The 23,640-nt window shown below is 40.8% G+C and overlaps 1 protein-coding gene across 4 annotated transcripts in view; it reads left to right on the top strand.

Moving 5' to 3' along the window:
• ugl (ureidoglycolate lyase) overlaps positions 1–22,627 on the top strand; it is a 57,119-nt gene extending 34,492 nt beyond the window's left edge. For all 4 annotated transcript variants that reach the window (XM_068043667.1, XM_068043687.1, XM_068043657.1 and 1 more), the window contains 8 exons: positions 1,679–1,835; positions 2,929–3,127; positions 4,643–4,721; positions 5,570–5,662; positions 6,730–6,802; positions 8,310–8,377; positions 17,611–17,741; positions 20,209–22,627. In XM_068043667.1, coding sequence (XP_067899768.1) covers positions 1,679–1,835; positions 2,929–3,127; positions 4,643–4,721; positions 5,570–5,662; positions 6,730–6,802; positions 8,310–8,377; positions 17,611–17,741; positions 20,209–20,332 — 924 coding nt within the window. In that variant the 3' untranslated portion in view covers positions 20,333–22,627. The remainder of the gene's footprint in view (positions 1–1,678; positions 1,836–2,928; positions 3,128–4,642; positions 4,722–5,569; positions 5,663–6,729; positions 6,803–8,309; positions 8,378–17,610; positions 17,742–20,208) is intronic.
• The last annotated feature ends 1,013 nt before the right edge of the window (positions 22,628–23,640 follow it).

Consider the following 23,640-nt stretch of genomic DNA (forward strand, 5'->3'; position numbering starts at 1 on the left):
TGCTTGCAATTCTGGTCTCCACACTACCAGAAGGACGTGGAGGCTTTGGAGAGGGTACAGAAGAGGTTTACCAGGATGTTGCCTGGTCTGGAGGGCATTAGCTATGAGGAGAGGTTGGATAAACTCGGATTGTTTTCACTGGAACGACGGAGGTGGAGGAGTGACATGTTTAGTTTAGTTTATACATACAGCACTGGAACAGGCCATTCGGCCCACCGAGTCTGTGCCGACCATCAACAACCCATTTATACTAATCCTACACTAATTCCATATTCCTACCTCATCCGCACCTGTCCCTATATTTCCCTACCACCTACCTATACTAGGGGCAATTTTTTTTTAATGGCCAATTTACCTATCAACTTGCAAGTCTTTGGCATGTGGGAGGAAACCGGAGCACCCGGAGGAAACCCACGCAGACATAGGGAGAACTTGCAAACTCCACACAGGCAGTACCCAGAATTGAACCCGGGTCGCCGGAGCTGTGAGGCTGCGGTGCTAACCACTGCGCCGCAAAGTTATGAGGTTTACAAAGTTATGAGCGGCATAGACAGAGTGGATAGTCAGAAGCTTTTTCCCAGGGTGGAAGAGTCAGTTACTAGGGGACATAGGTTTAAGGTGAGAGGGACAACATTTAGAGGGGATGTGCGAGGCAAGTTCTTTACACAGAGGGTGGTGAGTGCCTGGAACTTGCTGCCGGGGGATGTGGTGGAAGCCGGTACGATAACGACGTTTAAGAGGCATCTTGACAAATACATGAATAAGATGGGAATAGAGGGATACGGTCCCCAGAAGTGCAGAAGGTTTTAGTTTAGACGGGCATCAAGATCAGCGCAGGCTTGGAGGGCCGAATGGCCTGTTCCTGTGCTGTACTGTTCTTTGTTCTTTGTATACCCTTAAATGTCTGCCAGTGCATCTCTGTTGACCTATCCCTTAACCTAATTTGCCAGTTTACTTTAGCTAGCTCTGCTTTCATGCCCTCATAATTGCCCTAATTTAAGTTTAAAATACTGGTCTTGGACCCACTCTTCTCTCCCTCAAACTGAATGTAAAATTCAGTCATATTATGATCGCTGCTGCCTAGGGGCGCCTTAACTATGAGGTCATTTATTAATCCTATCTCATTGCACAATTTACGTCCTATACAAGAGAGGGTTTTATGGACTGCTACAACTCATACAATGACACCCACCAAATACAGTTATGTTTGTGGACATCAACGCAGAATTCAGAGCTGGAGCTCTGGTCTCTGCTCTCTGCTCTCACCTTCTGACACCGCAGTGGGAATGCTACCACTAAACCTAAGTCTTGCTGATAGCACCGAAGTTCCACAGGAAAGTACATTGGACACATCAATTGAGCTCACTGTCCTTACCTCAGGTCTCAGTTGGCCATGGTACTTCACTTTCTTTAGTTTGGTACCTGACAATTTGGTTAAGATTGACAAACACGCTATCCAGATGAATCCTGGATGCAAGTGCCAGTCGAAGCTTCTGGCAAAACAGTTCTTTTGTCTTTTAAACTAACATTAGCTGAAGGATAGGATAAGCATATATGGACCTGATGGTCTATTTTCATTCTGAATACATAAACATACATAAACTGGAGTTTGCAAAACTCAAAACAGTGCCTGTGGTAAAGCAACACCATTAATTTCACTGTATTACTTTGTTTCCAGTTGGGTTTGCCAATTGGTTCCATCAAAGCCACTGTTTTAATAGAAAATATCTTGGCCACATTTGAGATGGAGGAGATTCTCTATGAGCTACGAGACCATTCTGCTGGATTGAACTGTGGAATCTGGGATTACTCAGCCTCTTTCGTAAACAAAGTTGGTGAGCAGGCACATCTCGATTCATATTGAACATTTTGAGAATTGTTATTTGGTTGGTTTTAAATTACTGAGACTTGTAGTTTCAATTGGTTACATTCCATAAAGGTGGCTCTAAAGCTATATAAATACAATTCCGTTCTTAATTTTCCAGCTGGTTTGCCATAGAGTTCACAATCGGTGTTTCATCAGCGTCCTTAGGAGAGGAGAACAATAAGGAGAGAACCATAAAGAGGAGAACACTGGGAATGAAGGGAAAACAAAAAAAAAGCAAGCACAAAAACTCCACTCCACTTGTGGGGAGACAAAAACTTGGGTCATAAATATAAGTTAGTCACCAATAAATCCTATATGGTATCCAAGAGAAACTTCTTTACCAGAAAGTGTTTAGAATGTGGAACTCACTACCACATGGAGTAATTGAGACAAATAAAATTGATGCCTTTAAGGGGAAGCTAGATAAGACCATGAGGGAGAAAGGAATAGAAGGATATGCTGATACGATGAGATGAAGACGTGTGGGAGGAGGCTTGTGTGGAACATAAACGTTGGCATAGACCAGTTGGGCCAAATGGCCTGTTTCTGTGCTGTATTTCAATGACAAAGCAGCATAACTGTGACGGAGTTGAAGAGACCACTCATTGTGTTGGTTATGTTTTGAGAGGGTCTTACTGAGTTATCCTCAGAATTTACCTGCATTGTTCAAGTCCTCACCACTTTTAGGGGAAATGGTGATGTAACAGTTCAGTTATCATAATCTCCTGAACTAGAATGATCAACCAAAATGATGGAATTATTTTATCTGGTGACTTTCTTTAAAATTTCACTCATGGAACACCTCTAATAACTAACAATTAGTTGATAATGGTTTGGAAATGACCAGACACCTGCCATTGTATTGCTGGACCTGTTAGCATACTGATAGGCTGTGCCACAGAGTAAGGCAGTGTGGGTAGCCCAATATGTTCTTCCCACTTGACAAACTCCTGACTTTAGGCAGGTGCTGAATGATCAGATCTAAACAATTTGAAACATAGTAAAATATCTATGGAAAGTAGGAGTACAACATAAGTCATTTCACAAACACAATTTTTCAGGCTGTCGTCGGGAGTTCCTTTTACCAGATCGCAGTAAATATGTGAATATGGAGAAACGGTTTTTGAAGAAATATATGGATCTTCTGGTAAAGACCTGTCATAAGCGAGGTGCTTTGGCCACTGGAGGAATGGCAGCACTGTTACTGCCTCAGGACAAGGAAAGCTTGGAGTATCAGAGAGTCACAGCAATTGTCATACGGTATGAGTGCTATATCCACAATGAGTAGACTGCAATGGGAGTGGCAGTCCAAATTAAAACCTATATTTTAGATACATGATGTCTTCCTTCAAAATCACTTGTCTTTGAAACAGTTCTAATTAAACTCCATTCGAAAGTTGCCTTCTAGAATGAAAACTCGGGGCTGGATTTTGAGAGTGGCAGCCTTCCGACACAGAAATGGTGCCGCACAACCCCTGCGATATTACGCGCGGGGGCTGATTTAAATAGAGGGGATGGAGTGGCCGCTAGCGATGACATAGAGGGGGCGGCCACCACGTCCCCGGCATTGGCGTCCAGCGCCACCACGCAGGCACCAGTGCCATTTTTAAAGGGCTTCTAGTCCTTCAGTAACATTTTACAATTTAAAGGTCCCAATCTCCAAGAAATAAAAATAAAATTTTATTTCAACTCTAAATCACGTCTCCCACACCGCAATGGGTAATTTATATATAAATTGCCCTCTCCGCCATAATAAAGTTTTATTAATATCCTGAACATTCCCCCCCGCCCCCCCAAGATTTGTTCCCTTTGACTGTCAACCCCTTCCCACCATCCCCACAGCCAATAAAAATTGTTTTCCCCGCTCCTCCACCCCTCCCACCCTGAAAATTTAATTCCTGCCCTCCTCCCCACCAGGCTCTCAGCTTGCAGTTCCAAAGGTGCGCGAGCTGCGTTTGGCAGCTGTAAAATCGGCGTGGGACGGCCGCCGCATGTAGGTATGTTAATTTAAATCTCATTATTCATTTGAATATTTAGATGAAGGCCCCGCCACCAGGCAGCGGGTGAGGGGGGGAGAGGCCACACCAAGGTCCCCCCGCCACACATGATATGTGGCAGGCCCTTTTCAGTGTCAGGGGTCGAGGCGGACCTCTCCCCACTGAATTTTACGGGCTCCCCCCCCCACCCCCGCCGTGACCCACGGCGTCGAGGGACTGGTAAAATTCAGCCCTTAATGTATAAGCCACTAAATTGTGTAAGCCAGAAAGGTCCCAGGTTCAATCCTCAATGATAATCAGAAATAGAAACCCTTGGTCATATTGTTCCTTCCCTAGCCTAAGATCACTGAGGCCAATTGTAGGGCTCTGTTCCATTGGAAGTCACATGGACTCACTGATGGATATGAAGAATCCTTTTTGAAGCAAATAATTGAAAACTGGGCATTTACTTTCCATTTTTCAGCTACAAAGATTACTGACGAGCAACTGCAAAAACCATCCTGTCTGGTGTGTCAATTGTATATCCCTCTACTTCCTCCTAAATGTTTTATTTTTGATAACTGAGCCCTGCTTCTTTATCATGAATGACAAACTGTTCCATATAAATGAATTATCTGATGCCTTTTTTAGCTGGTGGGTGTTCTATCTGGCTCCACATACCTTGTTCATCTACTTTTATTGGTTCCTATTTTTTTAAAAACTTGATTGATAGTACAAGTATTGTACGTATAGTTGGATTGTTCAATGCAGATCTAACAGTGTTTCATTAATGCGTTAGTTTGAAGCTGCTTGAAATCAATGCTGGAGTTGATGGATTTATGGTGTATGATCTGGACCTGATTGAGCCAATGACAAAGGTAATTTAACATGGTTCTTGTCTATTCTGCATGACTTAGGTTCTGAATAAAATATCTGTGACAGTTTCAGCTCAGTTTTTGCAGTTGTGGTAGAATTGCTGTTTGCAAAGATTAATTAATGTCACATTTTATTTATCGTAGAAACTAAAATGTCAGCTTGGCTAAGTAGTAGCACTTTAGGCCTCTTGAATCAGCATGTTGTGGGATCAATCCCTACTCTAGGACCTGAGCACATGATTACAGTCGACACTTCATTGCTGTCTTTCAGATAAAATGCTGAACTGTAGCCCTGACTACCAGTTCAGGTGGACATCAGATCTCATTGACATTGAGTTCTCTCAGTGGTCCTGACCAACATCTTTCCCAATCAACACCGATATGTATTAAAAAAGGTTAAATGGCCATTCATTCATTTATTGGGGGACCTTACTGTGCAGAAATTGGCTACTGCATTCACCTGCATTAAAATAGTGACTGCATGCCAAATGCAAATTTTTTGGCTGTGAAGGGCTTTGGCATGTCCCAAGGATGTGAAAAGGTGCTATAAATGAAAAATCTTTCTTGAAAATAATTTCAAAGTTTCAACTAGCATTATCCTAACCTATGAAATGCATTATTGATCAATGACTGGCCGGCCTGGTGGTAGCCTTGTCACTGGGGACTGGGATTATTCTCACTGAGACGTCCAGCATGAGCTACACGTGAACCTTGAGCCAGATAATTCAGTCCTGTTTGTGCTTATGTTTTCTTATTCACTGGTTTTCCCTCTTTGGAAAAAGCACCATTTTTCAGATGGATTTCATGATTCAGTTTGTTGATATTCATGTTGCTGGCTTGTTCAATCTCAGCTGTTCCTGGAACACACAAAGGGGCCCAATCAGCTGCATATCCTAAGAGAAGATGTGGATGTGACTCCTAGTGATCTGCTGACCATGCCTTCTGTAAGTATGTTAAGCTCAAGGCTGATTTTGATAAAGATTTTGCAATAATTTGTTTACTCAATAAATACTATTCCAGTGTAATAAAGAGTAAAGCTGAAGGTGCAAGTTATGCACACCTATATACTAAAGAAATTAACAATGTTTTCTGGTGCAGTTGAAGTAAGTATGGAAGTGATGTGAGTTAGCAGAAAAGGGTAATTAATACTAGACAATCCATATTATACTGCCTTACGTTGTGTAAAAGACAATCACATATCATCTATTAAGCCAAGAAATTTCAGCACCATAATATTTAAACTATACTTTTTAGAAGTTCCTGAAAAGTGCAAATGCAGAACATTTTATCCAACTGACAGTATTTCTTTCAAAATAAAAGGAATGTTAATTTGCCTCGTGAAAATGTAATTGTCCTCATGCTTTCCATCATTCCAGGGTGCTTTTGAGGGGGACTGCTAGCTAGAATGCTAGGACATCTCCCTGCTTTTCATTGAAGTGTGCCATGGAACTTTTAACATACCCTTAGATCACGGGAACAGGCAGATGAGACCTCAGTTTAACATCTCATCCAGATAATGAAGCATGTCCTCAGTACTGCAGAGTGTCACTGTAGATTACATATTCAAGTCTTGGGGTGCGGATTGGAGCCACAATCTTGTAACTCAGAGGGAAATGTGCAACCAATGAGTCAAATTGACACTGAATTCGAGCAGCCTGAACCCCATTTTCAGTGGGTGAATGCACACCAAAATAATACCCATCATTTTTGCACATATTGGCATCATTCTCAGCCAATTAGATCACAAGAATGCCTGATGTAAGAAGTAGAAATAGTTCCCCAGTGCAGTGAAGGGGGCTCTTCTGAGTTTGGGGTTAAGATGGACTGTGTGCGCCCAATAGAGGGAACTTCACTCTGTTGTTAATCCTTTCTTCCCAAACTGAGAAGATTTGATACTTGCACTGAAGTACAAAAACACAATTACATTGTTTTTTTAATTTGAAAGTAAATGCATATCATTTGTGTGTTTATAGCAACATGCTGTAATGAATCTCATATTTTCAATATGTAGGGTGGGGTTACCCTGCATGGACTAAAATACAACATTGGAGTTGGTATTCTTTTCATCGAAGCATGGCTAAGAGGTAAGGACCGTTTTAGAAAATAATGCTTTAGTGAGTGATCAGTTTCGAGTTCGAAATTTGAATAGTTAACTACTTGTACCTGGCATGTGTTTGGTCCAACAACCTCCATCTTAATCTGATCTGATAGAAGGATGCAGGTATAGCTGAAGCCAAAGGTAGCCTAGTAATGCAATGACTACCTACCAACTGGATATATTGATAAATCCGAGTTTCTGAACTGCCTGTTAATTCTCAGGCTGCTGCTTGGAAGTAAGTTTATCAGTTGTCTTTCAAGCCACTAGATGGGGCTCCTCACTATGATGACACACTGCATATTTGGAGGGGAGTGGAGGGAACTGATAAACTTGGCTGCATCCATTGTGGACAACTCATAATGAGCAAACAAGAAGGGGCTTGACTAGCAATCAGACACACCTAACTGCCCTGCACAAAATGAGTCCCATAGAGATCTGTAACTCCAATGGGAAGGAGATTGATTTTTTATTGAAAAAGGGGCCAAGCATAACAATGTTGTATTGGCAGTTTTTCTGCTAACAGTGGTAGTGATTTACAGTGGACTATGGAAACAGCCTACCCCAAAATGCTGCTCTGCATGGAGGAGGGGATGAGATTTAGAAGAAAAGGAGGCGTGGGGACATGAGTATCTATAACAAGAAGACAGATTCCTCCCCAATTTGCACCCAACTTTAACTCTAAATACTTCAGTAAAAAGAGGAAAGTGTGTTCCAATCTGTTAAACTGACAGGTTTTTGTGCACAAATATCAATTTCTTGCACCTAAATTTTTCAGGTTCAGGCATAGACTCGGATAATTTACCTCTTAGAATTGTGAATTTTTAAAAAGTAATAAGCTGTGTTTTATTCCTCTTACAATTTTCTCACCTTCGGGGGTGGGGGGGGGGGGGGGAGGAGGAGTAATGTAACAACTCATGCTTGAGCCCACATACATTAGTCATTCTCTGGTGCCTTGCCCAAAAGACCATTCTTCACGTGCAAGCCTGAACAAGGAGTGTCAATTTGCCTTTACAGTTGAGCCTAATACTCTTCTCACCCGAATTCAACAAATACAAATCTCCAACCAGGATATGTATACCATCAAGACCAAGAAGCTTGGTAAACTATCAACACCAACATTGTGAATCTCCCTTTCTCCCCCACCCCTAATTCAACATCTCTCTTATCTGTACATTACAAAATATTTGTATCCTTGACACTTTTGGTTTGCAAGCCAAGAAATTAGTTGGGGTGAAATAATGGTAAGAAAGTCATGACCGAGTAAGTCTGACATGTTGGCTTGGCTGCTGCTGCTGCATTTTCTGTAAAGGTTGACACTGTATAATTGGCAATGAAAGTAAGATCCAGATAAAAATGAATAGCAGGAATGTTGATATTTTTTAAACACCAACATTGTAAATAGACTTAAAAGAAAAACAACAACAAAGGCTTGAACCATGATGGTTATATTCATTTTATTTGGAATAATTTGAAGCAACTTTATTTTTACTTAGGCCAAGGTCACTTTTACTTTCGGGGTCAGGTGGAAGATTCAGCTACTGCAGAGATTTCCCGTTCACAGGTACAGAGAGTTATCCTATCTTGACTATGGTAATATTTTTATTTATTTAAATATATAAAATATGCCACCTTGTTATTTGCTTCCTGAATAGAAGTAAATTACTGTGATGTACTTAAGTTTCTAAAAATAGGTATATCCACCTTGAAAAAGTTTTTTTTTAAATTTCTGAAGTACTATGGAACATGTTTGTGAATATTGTGTATGCATCATAGTAGAGACATTAGTCCTGCGGAATGGGATACTTTCCCACCTTTTTGTACTTGGTGTCTGTATTAAGCATTCTTGGGTCAAGTATGGTATGGGTCAAAATGTGAAGTTACCTCCACACTGATGAACATGCTTTACTCTCCAAGTCTGGTTGCCAATTTAGCACCAATCTGAGGGCAGTTTTGTACTGTGGTATTACATATATTAGGAACTGAATTAAAACTGTCCAAACTTATTTTATCCAGTACACCTACAGCCAGCGGAGGAGGAAACATTGATCTATCCAGTTCTCTCAAAACTATCATCAGGTCTGAGCGATATAATGCTCCCATCATCTTTGCTGAAAACATCAACTTCTGTTGGGGTTTAGTGCTATTTGTCCTCTGGTAGCTTACCCAAAGAGCCATTCTTCATGCATGAGCTCAGACAGTGAGGAAGCTATTTGAGCATGGAAGCCCATTATAGCATAGGTTGACCCTGTCCTCAACTACTACTGATACATACATACTTTCCAGAAGGGAGTTGCTGGTAAGTATTCAGGAGCAGGAACCTTGGATGGGTTTCTGCATCCTAAACATGGGTGGGTGTGGGAGGACACTGCATCTAATTGTAGCGTTCCCTAACTTCACCTGATTAAGATCAGCAAATGCAGTATGGCCTGGCAGTTGAACTTGAGAGTTTCTTCCCTGTTTGGGTCATACATGTTTCTTTTATTGACAGAACCATCAGAGGATGGGCTTTTCCTAATACCTCAAAATGAGCACAGCAATTCTGTGAGTACGCAGCAGTATCCAGCTGGCATTAAATTTTCCAAGGCTGGACATATCCAATTCAATCATCAGGCAGGTTCAATGTGCCAACTGGTGTAGAATTGAATGGAATCTCTCCAGGATGCATGTGGGCTGCTCCTGTAACCTGAAGTGACTCCAGTTACTAGTGAACATAACATAAACATTAAAAATACAACAGAAAAGGCAATTAGGTGCAATAAGTATTTGGGGGTCAAGTCCTGGGCTGTAGTAGCAAATTTAGAATTGTACACACTCCTTCCAGATGTTGCTCCCAGTTATGTGCATTTCCTCAGGGATTGGGAGCACACCTCACTGGAAAATTTTAATGTCACAAATGCTAGTTTTTAATTTTGTTTGGTTTGTATCTTCAGTATAGATAAACCATGACACCCACTTTCCCAAAAGGTATCTCAACAGTTACTCTTCCCCCTTCACAGGGGTATTGGCTGAATTTTCCCGCAGGTGTCTGGACCCTGACATAGGAAGTAGGAGCAGGAATAGGTCATTTGGCCCCTCGAGCCTGCTCCGCCATTCAGCTAGATCATGGCTGATCTTCTACCTCAACGCCATTTTCCCGCATTATCCCCATATTCCTTGATATCTATAATATCTAGAAATCTATTGATTTCTGTCTTGAATATACTCAATGACTGAGCCTCCACAGCTCTCTGGGGTAGAGAATTCCAAAGATTCACCACGCTGTGAGTGAAGAAATTCCCCCTCATCTCAGTCCCAAATGGCCTATGTCTTATTCTGAGGTTATGTCCCCTGGTTCTAGATACCCCCAGCCAGGGGAAACATCCGTCTTGCATGCATCCTGTCCAGTCCTGTAAGAATTTTGTATGCATCAATGAAATCACCTCTCATTCTTCTAAACTCTGGAAAATATAGGCCTCGTCTCCTCAATCTTTCCTCATAGGCCAATCACATAATCCCAGGGATATCTGGTGAACTGTCATTGTACTCCCTCTATGGCAAGTATATCCTTCATTAGGTAAGGAGACCAAAACTGAACACAATACTTCAGGTGTGGTCTTACCAAGACTATACAATTGCAGCAAGACTTCTTTGCTCCTGTACTCAAGTCCTCCTGCAATAAAGGCCAACATACCATTTGCCTTCCTAATTGCTTGCTGCACCTACATGTTAGCTTTCAGTAACTTATGAACAAGGACACCCTTTGGACACCAACATTTCCCAATCTCTCACCATTTAAGAAATACTGTGCATTTCTGTTTTCCTATCAAAGTGGATAACTTCAAATTTTCCACATTATATTCCATCTGTCATGTTCTTGCCCACTCACTTAGTCTAAGTCCCCTTGATGCCTCTTTGCATCCTCCTCACAACTCACATTCCCACCTAGTTTTGTGTCATCAGCAAACTTGGAAATATTACATATGGTCCCCACATCCAAATCATTGATATAGATTGTGAATAGCTGTGGTCCAAGCACTGATCCCTGTGGTACCACACTAGTCACAGCCTGCCAACCTGAGAATGACCCATTTATTCCTATGCTCTGTTTTCTGTTGGGATCAAATGTGGGTCCCGAGCCTGCGCATGCCTCAGCGTGCCTGCCACAGCAACTGTACTTGAGGCAGCCTCCGCGTTCACTATCTAATTAAGGATGGTGGGTGGGCTCGCGACGCAGGAAGGTCAGTGAGAGGGCCTGCAGCACTGGACAGCCAGCAGCCCCACTGGGAGAGATGGGCACTGCTGAAGGAGGTAGGTGAGCTCAAAATGCAGACACTTCAGATGTCTGCTGAAATGTTTAAAAAAAGGCCAAGAGCTGTTAGAGCCATCACTGTGGAGGGGGAATCCCCTCCACAGGAATGATTGCAGCTGCGGCTGTTTCAGCCTTCCGGCTCCATCTGCGCTGGAAGCCACCTCCATGCAGTTTATGGGCTCAGGACTCAGCAGGGGCGGGGGCCATCCAACACCTCGAAAGTTCCCTCAGTGTTAAATATTGGCCCTTGCTTGGGGCCTTAATTGGAACTATTGGCTTGCTGCCTCCCTGGAGCGGGCTACTGATTCCCCTGGCAGTCTGCCCCTGGGAAAGGCATTCGGAGGCGGGACAGTTTTGGGGAGAGTCCCCATGGGGTTTCCTGCTACTCTCCAGGTTCCCCCATCTCCACGGGGCTGGAAAAATTCAGCCCACTCCCTTCCCTCATTTCACAGACAGGCATTCTTCAGTCCTCCCAATTGACGGACATTCAGCCCCGTCTGATTTTCCCCAGTTCACAGACGGCCTTCCCTTTTGCAAAGCTCTCAGTTCACAGAAACACTTCCCAAAACCCACAATAGATAGAGCCACCCTGTCTTGTTCTGCTCATTTCTGCTGGTTCTGGCTGAAGCTCCTACATGACATCACTGCTTCATTTAAGGTTTGCAGTCTGCTGCAAGTGAAACTTCTTGATTTATCTGAATTCCTAGATGGTCCAGTTCTGCAATGAAGCAGCAGGAATTGGGCACAAGCTGTGCTGGGAGAAGCAGCATTGGGTACAAGCTGTGCCAGGAGCAACAGTAAGAAGAATATCAATGAGTAGAGTGCAGTGATTTGCCCTAAGGCAGCAAACCAGGCATCAAAGTGGAAACCTGCACTTCAAAGCCAGATTTGCTGTCCCAGTGGATACAAAGTGCATCTTATTTGCATACACTGCATATACTGGGCTATACTGCTGGTCGAAGCCATAACTGGACACTTAGATGATAGGGAAAGTATGCTACTAAAATGAAGGAATCATACCTTTAATTGATTTTACAAGATGAATACTCCTAGTGTGTACTTTATACTAGAAGTACTTAACACTTCCTCTTCCCATGAACTTCTTTGTTTCTCTTTTAAGAGAAGGTAGAACCAGTTAAAATAAAATTCCATGCAGAACCAGAAGTGAGAGTGATTCATCACAGCACAGCATGTCACCTTGGAGTACATTGCATCTCCTGTGATGAGGCTGTATGTGGAAACTTAAGTACCAGCTAACAAAATCTGTGGCAGGTGGTCTGTTGGCTCCAACAGCAGGGAGTTGGGGCCTGATTTTTAGGCCCTGCTGGGAGCTCCCCACAATGGTGGCATGGCTGCAAAAGCCATTTTTTATTCCAACTTTAAAAAAGGTGGAGAGAAGGCACCTCCATTTTGTGGTTCCCTCTTCCTCACTTGCCTCCCATGACATCTTGCTGCTGCTTACAAGCTGGAAGGCCTCTGATTATCCCTCCTGGTGAGTCCATCCCCTGGCCATTAATTTGTCATACCAGGGAAAATCACAATGAGTGACTGTTTCCTACAAAATGCAGGCTACTGATCTACATTTGAAGCCCATGGGGAAAATTCAGCCCCTGAACTTTGGTTTAGACAGGGCCTTTTGAATTGCACTTGCAACTGCCTCTTGTGCTTTTAGCCAGAAGTACGCCACCCAAGGTAACGCTTGCATCAGTAGCAGACGGCAGCAGCATTCTAAATGGGACTTAGGGTATGCAGATGAATGTTCTACACTTCTTGCAGGATCTGCTTCCCATTTTGGACTGCCTCACTCACCAATACTATTTAAAGGGATCATACTATATTTTCAGGTTAATTGCTGGTTTAAGTGTTTCTGGTTTGTGTTTGACTCCTTTGCATTTTTTGCTGTGTTCCAGCACCTGTGATCCAAGATCACTGTCACCCTCAACTTTTATGCTACAGGCTCCTTTCAGGCTGCAACAGGTGACATCAGCAATACCTCAGTTCACAGTGCGCTGATGTATCAGGGAGGTCAACTAGGCTCCCTGCAACAGGAGAAACAATTGCATCTCCTTCCATAGTCACCAAGCAAAGCAGGGTGAGAACGCAAGGCTAATCGGAGAGCAATCATGACTGTTTCATCCTGTGCCAGTCCTCTGTGCTATCTTTATTCCAACCAGGCCGCCAAGTTACATGTTGACTATTGGTGGCTCATAGGTTCAGTCAGGAACCCGCACACAGTTTCAGAGCATGCTGACAATGCAGTAACAGGACCACTATTCTCTGGGAAAGGATTACGTCTGAAAATCTAAGCTAGTTCTGAACTAACATAACTTGTATGTAAGCTAGCTATTTGACGGTGACTGATCCTATCTACATTCATATTCCTTCTAGCAGGAGTCACTGAATTGTGTTAAGGAGTGAGAATCCTACAGGATGCCCCCTCTTTAACATAGAGGCATTAAAGCACAAAAATCAAGACTGACCCTCCAGTGCAGTACTGAGGAAGTGCTGCACTATCGGAGGTGCTGTCTTTCAGATGAGACGTTAAACCGAGGCCACCTCTGCTTGTTCGGGTGGATGTAAAAGATCCCATGGCACTATTTCAAAGAACAGCAGGGGAGTTATCCCCAGTGTCCTGGCCAATATTTATCCCTCAATCAACATCACAAAAACAGATTATCTGGTCATTGTTACACTGCTGTTTATGGGAGTTTGCTGTGCGCATACTGGCTGCTGTGTTTCCTGTATTACACCAGTGACACTTCAAAAGTACTTCATTGGCTATAAAGCACTTTGAGACATCTGGTGGCTGTGAAAGGCACTATATAAATACAAGAATTTCACATATCTTTCATTAACATGTAGTTATAGTGCCTCATGACCACAGTAGGTAAGATCAAAGACAAATGATCAAAGTTACAATCTTACTGATCCTGTACTGATCTATGTCTTGGCAGCATCAGGTGTTGTATTTACCCACCAAGAAGCAAAACTGCCGTTTCAAAACTAGAGCCATAAGGTTTGTTTTTTTGTAGGATTAGTCAGAGTATTACTACTCACTACATGGTATAGCAGTTTATGAGGCTTCTGAGAACCAAAACAATTTACTGTTCTTCCAGCAGCATGATTTGTAATGGTGCCGTTGACATATCCAGTATAACATATTACAAGCATATACAAATTATCTTTCCCAAATTGCTGTGAGATATTCCTTGGAGTAATCTATTGACATATGCCCTATTGCGTTCGTGCCAGTTGTTTACTGGAGAAATCCCACTGTCCCACTCTCTTCATTGCCTTGTATCTTCCTCAGCTTCAATTGTATATTCAATTTTCCCTTAAAGGATGTAATGGTTTGTGCCTCATTCACTCCCTGTGGCAAAGTATTCCACTCTTCATCAATCCTCTGTCCTCATTCTGAGACAGTTTTAAATTGATGACACCTCATCATTGACTTCCCATTCAGAGGTAATTTTCTTTTCCCATTTACTCTTATCAAAATTATTTATAATTTTTGAAAAAACTCAAGTCTCAGCTTTCTCTGTTCCATTGGAAATAGTCCTAGCATCTCAAGTTTCTCCTCATAATTATAGTTTCCGAGCACTAACCTGGTGAATTTACACGATATGCTAGACAAGGGGGAACCCAACGCTGCACACAGTACATTTAACTGTTGCCTAAACACTATTTTATATAAATTCATCAACATTTCTTTCCTTTTATACTGTCATACCCCAATTAAAAAAAACACATGAATGCTGTTTTTTATGGCTTTATTCACCTTTACTTATACTTTGAGAGAATTGTGTATTTGAACCCCTAGTTCTGTTCATGTATGCCCTTCAGGATTTTCCCATTAAGTGTAGAGTCTCACTATCTGTGTTTTTTTTCCTCCCAAAAGTATTACATTACTTATCTTTACACTAAATTGCATCTGCAACTTTTCCACCCATTCTGCTGCCAGTGTCTTCTTGAAGCCTTGTCTAGTTTTCTGTGCTATGTGTCAAGCCATCTACTTTTGTTCTGGCAGCAGGTTTTATAATATTGTTCCTTAAAGCCAGTCTGAATCATCTATATAAATACCAAGAACGTAAGTGGACCCAGTACTGATCCCTAGCGTACACTGCTGTCAAGCCTTCTAAAATCTGAAGAGGGTCTATTAACCATAAATCTTTGTTTCTTGTCTGTCAACAAATTTTCTCTCCATGCTACGACTTTTCTTCTGATACAATCCACCTTAATTTTACTAATAAACCTCTTGTGAGACACATTGAACGCTTCAAAGATGCAGGAAATGTCTTAAAGTGGGCAGAAATGTCCTGAATTTTTTTTTAATTTAAAAGAGGAGGTTGTTACTGATCCATTGGCCCTCTGGTTGCAGCTAACAGACTTGGAGAGGCAGAGGTGCCTACTATCAGGCGTTCTCCCTCCAACAGTGGCAATAATGGGCTTGTCACTACTTTCTCAAGGTATACTACCATCCCTTTTCTGGTGGTTGTCTGGGTAAGTGGAAGTTAAGAGGCAGGGAATAAATCAGTTTCCTGGGCTCTCCCTCTCACCAGAATTTAAATATACAGTGAATGAATGAGCAGCCGAGTTCTCTGCTGGTGCACATCCATTTCAACTGTTTGATTTCATGTCAAACACCACCGAAACAGTGAACTGCAGAATGTACTATGAAAAAATATTGGCAAAAATCCTGAAATTCCATGTAATAAAATGGAGACTTTTGCTCAAAAGCAGTGGATATGGCATAGGTCTATGTTCAAGACTGTTTTTGAGTTGTGAGTTTTGATAATTTTTTGAAATGGTCATCTTTTTATTAGATTCCTATTAAGACTGAAAAGAAACTGTGATTGCAATTCCCTTTGTGTTTGTTCCCGCCCCAGCCCCCAACATTACTTTCAAATAAATGTTGGAAATTAACCTGTCCTGCTGCTTGTGATGTTTGCCAGATTTTTGTGTTTCTTTGCTATGATCTCCTTTGTCTCCCTCTTAATAATCTTTTATAATCTGACTTTTTGGTTCTCTTAAGCATCTGTTTGTTAACTCGATGTTTCTACAGCATGCCCATGTTTCTTTGCACAAGATAGATTTCAGTGGTTAAGCCAATTTGATCTTATTCATCCAGAATACCAATACCAGAGTCCTATACAATTCCCCACAAACCAAAAATGCCAATGTTTTGAGGGCTTTGTCACAGACACCACCCCACCCCCCCATCATGGAGACCCTGTACCAGTCCAGCGGAACCTTCCCTGAATCTAGGGAATTTTGGAAAATTAAAACTAACTCATCAACTATCTCACTAGCCATTTCTTTCAAGAACCTAGAATGAAGTCCATCAGGACCTGGGGACCTGTCAGCCTGCAGCTCCAACAATTTATTCAGTCCCACTTCCCTGGTGATTTTCTTGAGTTCCTACTTACAGCTAATACTGGGATGTTACTTGTATCCTCTATAGTGAAGACCGATGCAAAATACCTGTTCAATTCATCTGCCATCCCATTATCCATTATTAATTCCCCAGACTCATTTTCTATAGGACCAACGTTCACTTTAACTTTTCTTTTTAAAAAATCTATAGAAACGTTTACTATCTGGCTTTATATTTCTAGCTAGCTTTCTCTCGTACTCTAATTTTACCTTTCTTATCAATCTTTTAGTCAATCTTTGCTGTTTTTTATATTCTGTCTAATCTTCTGACCTGACACCCATCTTTGTGCAATTATATGCTTTTTAAGTTTGATATCTTTAACTGCTTTAGTTAACCACGGATGGCAGGTACCCCTTTTGGAATTTTTCTTTCTCATTGTAATGTATCTATTGTGTATTCTGAAATATACCTTTAAATGTCTGCCAGTGCATCTCTACCGACCTATCCCTTAACCTAATTTGCCAGTTTACTTTAGCTAGCTCTGCTTTCATGCCCTCATAATTGCCCTAATTTAAGTTTAAAATACTAGTCTTGGACACACTCTTCTCTCCCTCACAGTGAATGTAAAATTCAATCATAGTGTGATCACTGCTATCTAGGGACGCCTTAACTATGAGGTCATTTATTAATCCTATCTTGTTGCACAATACCAGGTCTAGTATAGCCTGCTCTCTGGGTGGCTCCAGAAGGTACTATTCCAAGAAATTATCCTGTAAACATTCTACTTACTCCTCATCGAAGCTACCTCTGCCCATCTGATTTTCCCAGTCTGTATGTAGGTTAAAATCCCCCATGCTTGTTGCTTAATCTTCTATCCATGCTGCCATTATTTCTTCCTTTATATCCTGTCCTACAGTGTGGTTAATGTTAGGTGGCTTGTACACCACTCCCACAATTGTAACTAATTCTTTAAAAATAATTCGTAGGACCTGGGTTAGAGGCAGATTCTGCTGCTTATGAAAAGATGGGAGCATATCAAGTTCTTAGCATAATAGAAGTTATATAACCCTCTTTACCATAACTATACTGTAAAATGTGCCTTCTCAATATTTCCCTTAAACTTGTATTATAGGTTTGGCAGTGGATTCGACATGGAGTAAAATTGGAAGATGATAACAGAACTGTAAGCAGAAACCTTGTCCAAATGCTTGCAAAGGAATTAGAAACTGAACTACAGGAGGTTTTGCATTGCTGCACTGAAAGGTAAGAAATGCAGAAGAAAAAGTTCATGTAGCCACTAGTTAGAAAAGGCTAGCTTGACTCTTAGGCTGCAGGTTTGCATTTCTTCTCCATGTGGTGAGATCCTGCCTGAGATTTCTTCTAGGATAGGTGCTGATCAGAGGGGTGCTTCCCAGAAGAAAAGCAAGAGTTTACCCAAATCTTGTGCTTTTTTTTCTAAAGCAGCTGATTATACAGGGACCTAGCATTAGTAATCTTAGATAAATCCATAAAGTTAATTTACAGCATATTGGAGCACAATCACCTTCAAATCAATTCATATACTGCCTTTACATCTGTGGCATGTTTCTTAAAAATTAAAGAAGCAATCCATGGTATATTCAGTGATCTAGCTCTTGCTGAAAACAAATCAAGTATCTTTTGAACCAGAAAATTCCAATAAGTTGTGGCATCTTTGGCATTGACGACTATGGGCAGTAATATGTAGCTCAGCTGTAAGTCAATCACCATTAGGAGAGGACTATCAGTTCCTATAGGCAGTTTTCTCCTTATAGTGCTTGGCCATATTGAATGTTTTCTTATTTCTGGTTTAACTTCGGAAATATATATGTACAGGGCACACTAATTAGGTAATATACTCCTGAAAAACACTCATGAATGGAAAATAAAGGCATAGGCTTTTGTCAGTTAGCAATCTTTGATTCTGCATCAAAGCAAATGTTTAGAAAATTATAGCAGTGATTTTTTTCATAGTGCAAGCTATCAACTGAAACAGGTAAATGTACTAAGATGCCATCCACATGGCTCAGGACATCATGCTCTCACCTGAGTCAGGTTGTGGGTTCAAACCCTACTTCTGACTTTCCATAATCTAAACTGATTGCAGCGCAGAACTAAGAATGCTGCATTGTTAATGGTTTGGTCTTTTAGCATCAGTCTGCAAACACGACATGAAATCCTATGACATTGATCACAAGTCGTGGGAGTCAGTTGCCAGCGTTCGCGGGCAGCCATAAAGACGGGGCTAAAATGTGGCGGGTCGAAGAGACTTAGTAGTTGGCAGGAAAAAAGACAGAGGCGCAAGGGGAGAGCCAACTGTGCAACAGCCCCGACAAACAAATTTCTCTGCAGCACCTGTGGAAGAGCCTGTCACTCTAGAATTGCCCTTTATAGCCACTCCAGGCACTGCTTCACAAACCACTGACCATCTCCAGGCGCGTATCCATTGTCTCTCGAGATAAGGAGGCCAAAGAAGGTAGGAAGCACCCAACCAGAACCTCAGCCAAAATTCACAGGGTCAGAGAATATCTTTATCATTGCACTGGATATTAAAGATGCTTATAGGGAATACACATACCTTAGCCCACTGGTACAACTTGATGGTTGGGTATAGGGAATAGGATATTGTTGATTCTATTTGAGCAAGTAAAGGCTCAGCAATTACTCCTGGCCCCTATGTCTCAGGTTGCCTTGTAAGAGTTGACTTCAGATGTAACACTGAAGTCAAGTAACCTATAGAATAAATTTAACTTTAGTAGTTCTAGTGTGTAATTGTCCCATATTGGCCAGGGGCTGCAAGAAGTACAGAGTCTGTTACAAACTGTTGCATAGCTCATGAACTAAAGTAACCTGAGCTCAGACACTGTTGGATTGCTTGTGAACTAAAGTAACCTGAGCTCAGACACTGGCCTGTGCTGGTAAAAACCAGTTTGAACTAATTAATTCATGTGAAAGACAAGGGAGAGATCACAGGAATAGAACCTTATTTGGACACAGTGATACTGGAGTCTTTGGGCCTGGGCCAATAAGAAGATATGAACGAGGTGAGCAGGCCTAAACCAACAGGAAAGAGACAGCAGAGTTTTGAAGAGATAAGAGAATAAGTATGGAGAAACTCCGGGAACCAATCATCGCGGAAGTGTAAGACCCTGCGTTAGCAACGACGTAAAAGAGAGAGAGAACGGAACACCTGGCCAGCGTCAGCTCTCCCCTTTTTCGGGCATTATCCTTTGTTTTCTGTGACTAGGTCAGGGAAAGGTCAGAGGAACCTAGTGGGTATGCTTATTGATTCTAGTTAGCTTTGTTATTAACTATATAACCCAGTTTGAGTTGCATGCTTTTGTCTAACCAAGTGTATAAGCCTTATTCTTACATTGTACAACAACGTGAATAAAGGAAATTGATAGTTAAAGAAAGGACTGAGTTTCATGCTCTTTGTACGAAGCCATTAACCGTAGCCGGTGGATTAGGGTGGCTCTCCTGTAACCTCAATATCCCAAACACCCAGCCTGAGCCTGAATTAAGAGGACTTCGTCCCACGGGCCGGCCAGGATCAAGTATGTGAAGGGAATAAAGGGGCCAAGGGGAGTTGACTCCGCGCCACGGTTTACACCCATTAAGTTCAATTTATTTTCTTATAGTTCTCTCTAAAGTGTATTCAACTAATAAGTATTGCTATGTAACTAGTGATCACTTTGTCTTCTTTCCTCAGCTGCAAATGGCGACTTACTGTTGCTTCTGAAATGTTCATTGAAATCGTGCAAAAGAGAGATTTCCCAGAATTCCTCAGCACATACCTGAACTTGGAACACACATTTTTAAGTGCCAGCCATTAATTGCATAGAACAGTCATAACACTGCAAGATAGTTATTCCAGCAAAGTTTGTGCATATGAATGCAAAAAGTGGTAACAAACCTCAAATTTTACTAACGTATTAAATAGGACTTAATCAGATTTTTAAAAATCTATTTTAACTCAATATTGTTTTATCAAGTTTTTAATGTTCCTGGTAAAACCTGCAAGTCCAGTGTAAACTTAAGTTTGCAAGTTCATATTGTCTCTTTCCAGTGATCATTTGCCACTTCTGCAGGATTCAATTACTTGCATTATCTACCAAGTATTACACTACCAAGTCCTTTGCAAATCCAATATTTTTAAAGCTTTAAAAACAGTAACAGGATATTGCAGTACTTTGTTGGCTTTCACTTGACAAATTAATAGTCATTAATAATCAAAGAAACACTTTTTCACTGCTGAGAATGTCATATGAATTATATACATGGCAGCTTTTTAAAAATCAAAACGAGGGATAGAGCTGCAAGAAATACATTTTGGGGAAACCTTCACAGATGTGAAGTACAACTCCTGTGTGCCTCAAATTTAACCCCTGAAAAGCAGTGTTTCTAAAACTTGAAGCACTGCATTAAAATTGAGTAAGGTATGGCAAGATGAACTGGACAAATTAATCTAGATTACTCCAAAAACTATTTCGACAAGCAGGATTTAACTGAACTCTAGGATAGCAGTAATACAATGGAATTCAGTTATGCTGATCACCATTACTAACAGCCTGTTAATTGTCCTGAATTTGGCTAACCATAGACTATCCTCAGGTGGTTTCAAAGGGTCAACATACAATAGGAGCTCTGCCATTCAAGATCATGGCTGAATTTCTACATCAAATCCTCTCTCCCACACTATCACCATATTTCTCAATTCCCTTCATGCCCAAAAATAAATCGATCACAGTCTTGAATGTACTCATCAACTGAGCATCTGCAGCCCTCTGATGTAGCTCTCTACTCTCCATACGGGGGAAAACAGCCTCTCAGCATCCAATCTGTCCAGCCCTCTCAGTTTTATAACTTTTGAATGAGATTCTTCTAAATTCCAGAGAATATAGGTTCATTCTACTCAAATCTATAAACACAAAGAGTCAATACTTCAAAGTCACCAGTTTTTGAATTTAGAGCAATGAATAGAATATAAAAAGCACCATCATTTTTACAGCACTTAAATTTTAAACAGCTATTTAATTATACATTACATTTCCAGCATCTGAAATATTTTGCTTGTGTTTCCAGTTTAACTGTTTTAAAGACAGATCAACAGTACAGAGGTTTATATTTTCTGATGCACTAATATTAGTAAAGTGATTGTGGCTGATTTACTGACAAACTAATGCTGTGACAGGATCCTCCTGTATTGTATTTTATACTGTTCCAAAGCTGTTGGGAAACACTATATACCAGCAAAATAAATCTGCGGGCAATGTTACATTGCAATTATCTGTGAATATAAGTTAAGACATTGTACATTTACAGAAATAATTATTTCAATTGGTTACATCGTGTTATGGGCCATGGTTATTGTGTATAAAAACTGAAAATGCTGGAAATATTCAGCTGAGCAGGCAGATCTGTGAACAGAAAGTTAATTTTTCAGGTGGATGTCCATTTGTCAGAACTGAAAACAGAGAATGTAATAGGTTTAAAGCATGTTTAAGCCGGGAAATAACAAAAAGGAAGCCGTGCAATAGTATAGAAGTCAGGAGAGTTTAAATGACAAACGGGATGATGGTGCAAAGCAGAGATGGTAAAGAAAAAGATAGGTTCAGAGATGTAAATGGACATAATGATTCTACTATTCCCACTTACATATGCTCTAGACCCATCATTTGTTTACTTATCCCATTACTGTTTCCTTTTGCCTTGCATCATCTCTTTTGTCATTTAATTTCTTGTCTTACACACCATCAGACCTACCTTTTTGTTCTTTCCCTGCCTCTACTTTCTTCAATCCTAACATTTTCCATTTCTGATGAAAGATCATTGACCTGAAATGTTAACTGTTTCTCTTTCCACAGATGCTACCTTCCACCCTATCACAGACTTTCCCTATTTTCTTTCCCCACTTATGCACTTGTTTAAAATCTGTTGCATTAACTTTTTCCAGTTCTGATGAAATGGTAACTGTTTCTCTGCACAGATGCTGCCTGAACTTGAGTATTTCCTGCACTTTGTTTTGTTTGATTTTGTATATTGTTTGGCAAATGCATTAATTTTAAATGATTTTAACATTTCTTTGGTAAATGTTTATGTTCTTATATAAATAAATCTTGTGAAACTTCTATCTGGGTGGAAAATTCATATTATACTTCATATAATTTATTGACTATAATAAAATAAGGATTTTACTAAACTGGAGTGCAACAATAGGTTTGATAATAAACATTCAAAACTTGCATAAGTTTATGTATCTTTACAAATTCAGCCTTATTAGTTTATCATCTTCCCGAATATAGGTTATTTCAAAAATAATCTAAAACATAGCCTAATGTATTCTCAAATATAGGCTTTCTATTTCTGTATAATTAAAATGTATTCATACTTACTCAAGTAATTTTTTATATACTTTCTAGACAGTTGTTACATCTACTCCATTGATCAAAGAGCTGTTGCAAAAATCCTGGGGCAAATTTTGTTGGTTGGGTGCGACTGAAAACCCTTGGGCCTAGTTTTTGGTAGCTAAGAAAACATGCTTAAGAAACAAAGTATCTACTACAACAGTCTTGACACTTCTCCATTTTCCACACATTCATTTCCTGTGATGGTTTGAGATTGCCAAATTAGGGAGAGTTTTGTGTTGTGGGCTTAGCAATTGAATTGAGACTGACCAGGCTTATTCCTATGTATAAAAAAAAGGTACTGCAACCTGTTCTTATAATAGCAGAAATGCTGACAGGGCTTGTTCTTTTAAAAAATTAAAGGCCTCACAGAAAGCTGTTTAGTATAAAAAAAAAGAGCTGCAGTGCAAGGAATTTAGCTTATTTTTGGCAACTGGGAGATGGCTTAAGTGGACAATCACCACTATGCAGGCTGTCGACATTAGTATTGTTCCTTAGATAACCAGAGGCAGGATGAAATAGCCTAACCTAAACAAAAATTAGTATTGCTTTCTTACAAGGCAACAACTCAATTGAGACACCTCACCCCAGCCCAACCAAAGGGACTTGGTGAGTGGTGTACCACTGTAGCAGGCCAACCTAGATTCTACTGTGATTAGACAATAAAAGGACCAAGCATCTCGGGGCTTCCTTCCTGCCAATTACAATTGTGGTGACTAAAAGGATCACTTACAACA

This window comes from Heterodontus francisci, chromosome 1 (genome assembly GCF_036365525.1).
Source record: "Heterodontus francisci isolate sHetFra1 chromosome 1, sHetFra1.hap1, whole genome shotgun sequence".
Taxonomy (NCBI): domain Eukaryota; kingdom Metazoa; phylum Chordata; class Chondrichthyes; order Heterodontiformes; family Heterodontidae; genus Heterodontus; species Heterodontus francisci.